The sequence below is a fragment of the Akanthomyces muscarius genome, chromosome 4 (genome assembly GCF_028009165.1).
Source record: "Akanthomyces muscarius strain Ve6 chromosome 4, whole genome shotgun sequence".
In the NCBI taxonomy this organism is placed as follows: domain Eukaryota; kingdom Fungi; phylum Ascomycota; class Sordariomycetes; order Hypocreales; family Cordycipitaceae; genus Akanthomyces; species Akanthomyces muscarius.
The window spans coordinates 207,338-216,541 of NC_079244.1; the positions used below are offsets into that span (position 1 = coordinate 207,338).

Sequence of the window (9,204 nt, forward strand, 5' to 3'; positions counted from 1 at the left end):
TCTTTTACAGGCTAATAGCACACAGGCCAATCAATTTAACAGGTCAGGACTAATAAGAATGCGCCGGCTAGTGCTGTCCCGCTGTGGGATCCGTAACTTGTAAGGCTACCTATGAATAGCAGCCCCTGCCAGACCAATGGGGCTTGGAGCTGGGGCTCGGGCTGGGGCGTTGGACTAGGCTGTGCAAGGCATTATAATACACGGCATGGTATGGCCCGTTGCCAGCGTACAGACTGCGCCGGGTGCTTGTTCTATTTACAGAGCATAATAAACTCAGCCCGTCATTATTATTCGTCTAGTTCCAGTCTCAGCCGTCGGTATGCTGGCTTGCCATCGGCGGATCTCCTTGCGTCGCTGTGCCGCGCTCGGCACAAGCCTGGCTCGGGATGTCATGCAATTGATTTCGGCAATGGTAGAAGCCAACATTAGCATAGCGTGCTCGGCATCGAGCAATGACAACACGCCGCGGGCCGGGCAAACTTCTTGCTCTCTCTTTGCCTAGATATCTGCGGAGTGAGATAGCTCATGTGGTCGTCGTGGGCGGAACAGCTATTATTATAGTCTGTGCAGCTTTATTATACCTGCCACAACATGGCATTTATCATACCGCTAAAAATAACGACGCCTTTCGAGTGCTTGGTCAGCCTCCCCAACCCAATAAGGCTCGCTACCATGTGCGCCCGCACATGTGGACAATCGGTCAAATCATGCCATTGATATTCGCAGCTCCGCTGTCTGCTTTTCAGTCGCCACCGTCGCTCGTCAATCCGCTCCGAGTTTTTATGCTGGTGTCGAATTGTGAATAGCGCAGCTTTGTGCTCGCTTCGTGCGCCACCAGAGCTTCTGCCTGGAAGCCAGGTAACGCCAACAGCCATTTACAGAAGGTCGCGGGACACTAGCGTACCGTGAATATCCTCAGCTGTCAGGCAGCAACTCGTCAAAGATTCGGTGCGAACAACTTCCTGTGAGGGTGGAAATGGTAATTATTTACCATTCACGGTATGCGCTAACCAAACAGCCTTGTATCGTGCTGCTGGCGTGCAAGGCCACTACAAACATTGCCATGCCGTCAGGGCATGCGAGCACTACGTGAGTGAGAAATGCCTCGCAGCTTTTATATAAAGTGAGAGGGGTGACGGGTTGAAACAGATGAGCCGCAGTAAAAGCTCATGGGCTTAAATCAAATAAAGTCACTAAAACATTTTTTTCCTCCTTCGAAAACAAATAATGACAGGAAAAGTATGCCATTTTCCTCTGATCCCAACTCCCCGCTTATACCAACAGGTCGCTACCCTGCAAGAATGGCGTGCAGCACGCATCGCCTTCCTCGACAAGGAAAAGGCGCTGGTCAAGGCCCACGAAGAACTAGTTGCCGAGCGCCAGATGCTACCTATGGTACTTGTAACCAAGGAATACACCTTCACTGGCCCTGATGGTCCGCTGTCTCTCAAGGATCTCTTTAGCGGGCACTCGCAGCTCATCATCTACCATTACATGTTCGATCCGGCTTGGGAGGACGGGTGCGATGGCTGCGCATTTACGCTGGCCAACGCCCCTGACCCCCGTCACTTGGCCGAAAAGGATACCGCGCTGGTCATTGTGTCTCGCGCCTCCATTAACAAGATCACGCGCTGGAAAGCCAAGAACTTTTGGACCTTTCCTTGGGTGAGCAGCCTCGGAAGCGACTTCAACTATGACTACCACGTTACCCTCGATGAGAGTGTTGCGCCAATCGAGTATGGCTATCGTACCAAAGCGGAGCTCGAGGCGGCAGGTGTGAAGGGCATCAAAGGAGAGCAGCCCGGTCTCAATGTGTTCAAGTTGGACGGAGATCATGTTTACCACACTTATGGAACCTACAATGCGATTGACGCCATCTCTGGCATCAATGGCTATTTGGAGCTGACCCCATCTGGACGTAACGAGGGCAAAATCCCAGTCGCATTCAAACTACCTTGGGAGCTTGCTGAAGGGGCTACAAAGCAGTAAGCTGGATGCGCTGGCATATTCTAACTATGTGCCAGAAGCGACGCCGCCTTTGATATGCAAAGACGCTGACTAGCTACTGGTAGGAAGAACAACTATAGTTCCTTTTACTATTCTCTTTTCCTTAATTCATATTATTCATGTTAATATTCTCTTGTTTCTCGTTATTGTTTCCTGGTTTCCTGACCATTCCTACGCATATCTACTACACGATGCCTCCTGGCTTGTTTCTCACTACCTCCTGGCTGCTTAAGATGGTGTGTGGCGGCGATTAAGGTGTCGGCCGGTACCGCCAAGACCAGCATTTACAAGACCGTGTGCGCTGCATCTGTGTTTTCGAAACGGATCACACACAATATTTGCCCTTGCGCATGTTTCCCAGCGCCTTTGGTTTCGCAGAGCCGTTGCCGTGATAGCCGTAGCGGAGACATTAATAAGAACAGCGCCCCCTGTCGAATTAAAATAGCACCTTGATTCCAATGAGGCAGACTCAGGCTCAGGCTGTGGAAAAAGTGGGCGGTCAGCTTGAAACGGGAAACCGGTGCCGCTCAGACTCTGTAAAGACGACCGCAGCCAGCCTAGGCTGGAAGGTTGGTGAGATGTTTCACAAGGCTGGAAACGCAACGGCCCAAAGCGGGTTGAGGGCCTCGGTTGTCTTCGATCCGGATTGGCAGGGTAGATGTGCTGGTGATGGTGGGTAGGCTGCGCAAGCGAGCTTGGTTCTCTGACAGGTTCATCTAGTATTTATACTCGGTATGCCGCCCGCCATTGATTGATCGCCCTATCAAGCGCATCCTACCAAAGACGATCCGAAACATCAAAAAAAATATATCCACAAAATGTTTATACAGAAATCTTTGGCATCTGCCTTTGCTCTGCTGGGGTGCGCGTCCGCAGCGGTTATCCCCAACAATGACGGGTTTCCCAAGCCCGACGCGCAGCAATCGCTCTCCATTGCCAAAAGCGCCGGCGGCCTGCTTCCCAACGTGCCACTTCCTACCAAGCTGGGACCGGGAAGCAAAACCACATTCCAGCTGATTGCCTTCAACGAGCTGTTCGAAGTTGCCTTCTTCGACTCGCTCCTCCAAAACGTCACAAAAGGTGTCGAGGGTTACAAGATCAATGCTCACAAGGAAAAGATTACCAAGATCTTGACAACAGTGCGAGCGGTATGCATTTTACCGTGGTGCACGAACAGTTGATCCAGTCTCTAACATCCAAGAAAACAGCAAGAAGAGCAGCATGCCATCGCTGCAGATGCCGCCCTCACGACAGCCGGCGAGTTCTCGCCAGCCGCTTGCCAGTATCAGTTTCCCACCAACGACCTTGCCAGCGCCATCAGCCTCGCCGAGACCTTCACGGCCGTCGTCCTGGGCGCACTACAAGGTGCCAATGTCATCTTCGCGAAAGAAAACCTGACAATCCCTATTCAGCTCATTTCCTCTGTCATTGGACAAGAGGGTGAGCAGAATGGCTTCTACCGCCACCTCATCAAGCAGGTTCCTTCGGAGTCGCCCTTCCTGACTACGGTCCCTGCCGCGTTTGCCTTTTCGGCCCTGCAGCTCTTCGTGGTCCCCGGATCGTGCCCGTTTCCCCTCGCAAACATCGATCTACCAATTCTGCCTCCGCTTGCGGTCAACGGCGGTCCTGTGGCCGCCATCGAGCCCAAAGACCAGAGCCTGTCCTTCTCGGCTGATCTCACCGACGCCAAGGACAAGAAGTCCTATGTCGGCTCCGACGGCTCCAAGCTCTGGCTGACTTACACCACCGGCCAGCAGAAGCCCATCTCGGTGTCCATCACCAACGTCAAGTGGAACGGCGACAAAATCTCTTTTGACGCCGACTTTCCTTTTGAGGAGAATGTCATGATGGGCTTCAGCCACGCCGCTCTTACGACAGGGAAGGACTTCGCGTCTGCAGACGATATTGTCAGCGCGGCACTGGCTGCGCCCGCCATCATCCAGGTGGAGCACACATCGGACTGCAAGAAGCTGGCGGATGACCTCTACCGTTGATGAGGCCATGACAGGACATATAATTGCCTGATATGCGTTCATGAATTTGTATTAGAAAGCGACATGGAATTGGGGTTTAACTTTGTAAATATGATTTGCGCTCAGACTCAGCGTACTTGGCACCGTGCGCTGGCGCTCTCTGCCATCTTGCGTGGCGGACCAATGCATTGATGACCAGTGCAATAATTTCGGCGACTACGGGAGAGCTACTTTTACATCTATGCCAAACTGGAAATCGGAGGAAGAAGCGAAGAAGCGGAATAATTAGAGCTCCGAATAGACTACAAATTATCGTTCGCAGTCAGCAGCCCATTGTCGACATTAGCACCGAAACACCGAAGCCATATGCCGTAGATGCATGACAGCGACAACCCTGAGCGCGTCTTCTTCAACTTCGACGACGGCCATGCCTGGGCGGGCATGCGACAAGCCCTGATCCATACCACTGTCACCTGCTGGTCCCACCGGAGTATTGCTGTACTTGTATGGAGGATGGTTTAGAGCTTCAATTGGTCGAATAGAGTATTTGAAGCTTCCCGTCATATTTTATATGATACCCCATCGATTTTAAGACTGCTAGTGATCTGATTGTAGCTTTGAGAATCAATCTGCCACAGAGGCGAGGCTTGATTAGCCGTTCATAGGGAGCTTCCAGGCAACCTGGAGGATCGACTGCGTGAACTGTTCGCGGCCCGCTTCTCCGTACTAGCGTGCCATAGCTGACTACCACGTTGGTCGTTTTTGTTATTTATTTTGTTGATTTTGTAGATTCTGTTCCTTCTAAGTAGCTTACAGCTACTGGCCGTATTATGTGCCAACTGTCTGCATGCTGTCTTCACTATCGGCACTTATCAAACAGTACCTCTCAAGAACTGCCGCGAGTTGTAAAAGAGGACGTGGAGGTCGACGCCACATCCCCCGCGTACTCTGGAACGCATCGGCGCCATTCAACCCCGCTCAGTGACTAAAGCTGGCATCCAGCTTGGAGCAATAGTCGTCTAAATAACTACTCAGCGGCAATTGCTGGGTGTATGTGTGTGGTGCCTACTTCTAGCCGTTACTCGGGAGAATCGATGTCAATTTTTAGCCGAAGACCTGCAGACACTATGTGCTAGCAACACTGCGCAATGAACAGAGCGATTGGGCACAGCAAATGCCGACTACCCCGGCCTGTGACAGAGACTATACAATGAGCGGCATACCACGTTGCACTGGTTCTGGGCGGGGATAGCCCAGAAAATTGACCAGGTTCTAGTTGCGGTTTAGCGGGATTTCGCGCCCTTCAATCCAATTCCAGGCCGTGAAATCGTATTTACCAGAGAGATGTCTTGTTGAGGATGATTCTAGCGTTAACTAGTTGACTATTTAGCTTGCGCTGGGACCCCTCTCCCGTCGGGTCCTTTGCAGTGCGCCCAAGGCTCAAGAGGTAGTTGCGCAACACAGGCCTTCAGTGTGGACCGATTATTATTAGCGGCCTACTGGCACGCTCTCGACTGAGTCTTGGTGGGATTTCTGCCCCCTCGAACACAACGAAATGCAAAGCGAAGACCAACTAGGAAGTCTGCCGCGGAGGTTCTATGTCTCCTCCCTTGTGGCTTCTATTCGTTGTCATGTAGGCCCTCACTACAAATCAGCCCAGTCTTCATATCTGCATGGATACGATGGGTCGTCGGCTGTGCAACAATATTGCCGACGGGCGAAACCCTGTATGTAGACCGTTCAATAGGCACCATTCTGCCCCAATATACATACCGTGGGGCAACCTTAAAGTACCTTCCATCTATGTACCGATGAAAGGGACCTGACTATTTTAGATTAGTACTTAATGCAATCGTATGATGATAAATATGTCAAGCTGCGCATCTTGGGGGTTTCTTGACCTTCTACAGCGCTGTCTCTTCTCTCTCTGAGGGAAGAATATATCGACGATGAAGCTTTCTGTGATTTCTTTCGTCGCCGCAGGCGTGGCTTCGGTCATGGCTAGGTCTGCCTCGGTTTGCCCAAGCGACAACACTCATGCCACAGGAGCCACGCTCCAAAAGATTGTCGACTACAAGAAGGGAGACCATCAGATTATGGCTGGCTACTTCCGATCTTGGAGAGACACCGCCAGCTCCACAGTCAACAAAGTCTCTATGCTCGATTTGCCGGACTGCCTAGACATTGCCTTCGTCTTCCCGGAAGGCGATGAGCCTGATACCTTTTATACTGCTCTGAAAGATACCTACGTCCCAGAGTTGCACAAGCGTGGCACCAAGGTCGTCCGAAGTGTTGGGATTGCTCAGCTGATCAGCACCGATTGGGACAATACGCCTGCTGGATGGCAGGGCCTCGCCGATGATCTCATGAAAAAGGTCGATAACTACGGACTGGATGGATTAGATATTGATGTTGAGCAAAACCTCAACTCCGACCAGCTCAAGCAGGCCACTGGTGTTTTCAACGCCCTTTCCAAGAAGCTGGGCCCCAAGTCCGGAACCGGCAAGTTGCTCATCTTTGACACCAACATGGATGGCAGCCAGCCCCTCTGGCGCAACGTATACCCTACCATCAGCTATGTTCTGATTCAGTCCTACGGTCGCAGCATCAGTGGCTTGCAGAGCACCTACAGCTCTTTCAGCCGCTACATTTCGAGCAAGCAGTACCTTATCGGGTTTTCCTTCTACGAGGAGAATGGCGCCGATTGGGGTGATACGACCACTCCCATGACGTCTAGTCGTGCTTGGCAATACGCCAAGTGGCAGCCCTCGGGCGCGACCAAAGGTGGCATTTTCTCCTATGCTATTGACCGCGACGGAGTTGCCATTGGCGACAATGAGCTTCAGCCGACCGACTTCACCTGGACGCGCAAGCTGATTTCGGCAATGAACCCGTAGTTTAGGGACATTCGCACGGCGAACGGATACATGTATCCTCAACAGCCTTGTACATGATGAATTTAAATGATTAATGCATATACGCGTTGCTGGTGATTCCGGGTTGCCACGGGCACCATGCACCTCGACGCGCGCACACACTAGCTTCGCGGTTTTATTTTTTTTTAAAAAATGTCATGTGGCGAAAGCTTTTCCGTACACTTTCTTCGAGGCTCTAGATCAAAGCCCCGGGCTGTGGACTATTGTTTTATAAACCTCGCGACTAGTGTGTTGTACCATTAAGGCATTCTGAGCAAATGATTTTCGATCTTGGATTTTGTCAATCGGGAAGCAGGCAGCACACTGAGTTCAAAAGTCGTTTCGTTTGAACAGTAAGTCACAGCTTTATGTCGCCAGAACTACAGGTAAAATGATAGGCCTGGTTGGCTAATGAGCTGCCTAAAAATTTTCTTGCCATCGTCCAAGTTTTTCGTTTCATTTTTAACAGGGAAGATAACACTGCGACTACTGCTGCCGATTTGCTAGTCCCATATCATAGTTACTGCCAACTTCATTTTCTGTCAGGCTGACAGTAAGGAGAGAATAATTTTAAGGAATGACTACCTTCTAAGTACAGATTGAGTAGCGCAATGCGGCCAGGGTGGGCTTCAAACGTTGCTTTTCTATATAATTCTCCGAAATTCCCAACAAATCCCCTTTGTCGCAAATATGCGAGCGTTTCAACACAGGTGCTTAATAGCAGCGATGGTCAGGTTATATCCATCCACCCTTAATAGCTCAGCTCGGAGTTAATTCGGGTAAACAGCTGTCGGCAGTGTGTTCATAGACATATGGGTGTGATAGATAGTGGAGGGGTGTTAAGCTTGCTTCAAAGCTCCGTCGCTGCTGCAGTATTAGCCAGGGTATCAACGAGGTGCTCTCCGTGAGGTTCAGTGCGCTGTATATTATTAAAAATAAAGTCTTTCAGCTATTTCTCACATATTCCATCCTATGAGGCCACCCTACTGTTTTTGTGCTTGCCAGCGGTGTCAGAAGTTCGGCTAGAAGCGGCGTTCAACTAACTAGTTGCGCAATAACGCCAACGTGCCAGCTGGCAAACTAAGTTACGCCTCGCATTGCAAGTGCTTGAACCCCGATAGGGAGGAATTGCATGTCTCAAAACATCCTACCACCGGCCTAACATTTGCGATACAGTGAGTCGATCCATTGAGCGATGTATTGCGTATCTTTCGGGTTTCGTGGCATTTCGTGACCACCGTCATAGGTGAAAGCCATCGCATGGTTTCCGATTTCAGACTTTGAGAGTGTCGTGCCTTGGGCTGCCAGAGTATCCAATCGCCCAGTTGCGTGAAAGGTGGGCGTTCTCAAGCCGAGGATAGGTCGGCCACTGTCAAATTCAAGCGACGGAGTGCTTGCTCCCGAGTCCAAGTAGTCCTGCCCAAAAAGCATTGGGAGGCGCACTTCGCCTGCAAAGACCCCAAATCGGTAGTCTACATAGGGGAGCCCAATGATCCGACGGCGCTGATCGCGAAGAAGGAGCCCAAGGCCCACTGCTGCGCCCTGCGAAAAGCCCAGGATGCCTGCAATGTTTGGCGTAGTTGACTCCAATTCATCCAGCAAGTGAATTGCTTCGTCAATAGAAGCCGTTTGTGAAGGAGAACTATTGCCAAGCCAGGAGTAGAACGGAGCCTCATCCTCGAATATAGGCAGTATGTTTGGTCCCGCTTCACATTCGTTCGGGGCATTGACAAAGACGCATTCAAAGCGGCGCTCAAGAAGGCGAATCAGTGGCATGCACTGAATCTCAAATATCTCAGCATTGGCACCGCGTCCATGCAGACAAATAATGACGGGCTTCGACATTGCTTAAAATTGGACGATTTTATCGTTCAACTCCATGCAATGGTTTGTCTTGTTCGCCTGGTAGTAGACAATGAGGCTTAATGGCGAAACTAGAATGGTCAAAACGAGGGGAGCGACACAGACACCAGAAAATTACATGCAGATAAAGTACAACGTAACTTCGCATTAAAACCGGTTTACAGGCCTGTGAAATTACGTTCGATGATCATAAGAATCGGTCTACGCCCGGCAAAATCTTGCCGTGACGCCCTTCGGGTTGAGCCTCGGGGTACAGGCAGGCGAACTAATTGTCGGAACACACATGACGTGATTCGCATGTGTATGAGTATGCATTCAACCGTATTTCGCGATGTCATGAAGTTGCCTGCCGACTGCCAAGCTTCGATGAGCTGAATTTTTTATGCAGATCGCGTTTTATCCCCATTTAGAATGGATGCCAACTAGTGGTTAGCCGATGCGGCATC

The 9,204-nt window shown here is 50.8% G+C and overlaps 4 protein-coding genes across 4 annotated transcripts; all 4 read left to right on the forward strand.

The window, feature by feature from the left end:
* Nucleotides 1-707: 707 nt before the first annotated feature.
* On the forward strand, nucleotides 708-2,133 carry LMH87_010694 (uncharacterized protein; the record flags this gene model as incomplete). The annotated part of the gene is made up of 7 exons (XM_056199712.1): nucleotides 708-798; nucleotides 900-948; nucleotides 1,019-1,089; nucleotides 1,150-1,159; nucleotides 1,235-1,239; nucleotides 1,301-1,985; nucleotides 2,073-2,133. The coding sequence occupies 7 exons, from the start codon at nucleotides 708-710 to the stop codon at nucleotides 2,131-2,133; spliced, it is 972 nt and encodes a 323-aa protein (XP_056051634.1).
* Nucleotides 2,134-2,825: 692 nt separating this feature from the next.
* LMH87_010695 (uncharacterized protein) lies at nucleotides 2,826-4,001 on the forward strand (the record flags this gene model as incomplete). The annotated part of the gene is made up of 2 exons (XM_056199713.1): nucleotides 2,826-3,155; nucleotides 3,216-4,001. 2 exons carry the CDS (start codon nucleotides 2,826-2,828, stop codon nucleotides 3,999-4,001), a joined length of 1,116 nt encoding a protein of 371 aa, XP_056051635.1.
* Nucleotides 4,002-5,929: 1,928 nt separating this feature from the next.
* Nucleotides 5,930-6,877, forward strand: LMH87_010696 (uncharacterized protein; the record flags this gene model as incomplete). Its single annotated transcript, XM_056199714.1, has 1 exon — nucleotides 5,930-6,877. One exon carries the CDS (start codon nucleotides 5,930-5,932, stop codon nucleotides 6,875-6,877), a length of 948 nt encoding a protein of 315 aa, XP_056051636.1.
* Nucleotides 6,878-7,707: 830 nt separating this feature from the next.
* On the forward strand, nucleotides 7,708-8,821 carry LMH87_010697 (uncharacterized protein; the record flags this gene model as incomplete). Its single annotated transcript, XM_056199715.1, has 5 exons — nucleotides 7,708-7,767; nucleotides 8,017-8,070; nucleotides 8,142-8,219; nucleotides 8,559-8,586; nucleotides 8,643-8,821. 5 exons carry the CDS (start codon nucleotides 7,708-7,710, stop codon nucleotides 8,819-8,821), a joined length of 399 nt encoding a protein of 132 aa, XP_056051637.1.
* Nucleotides 8,822-9,204: the final 383 nt, after the last annotated feature.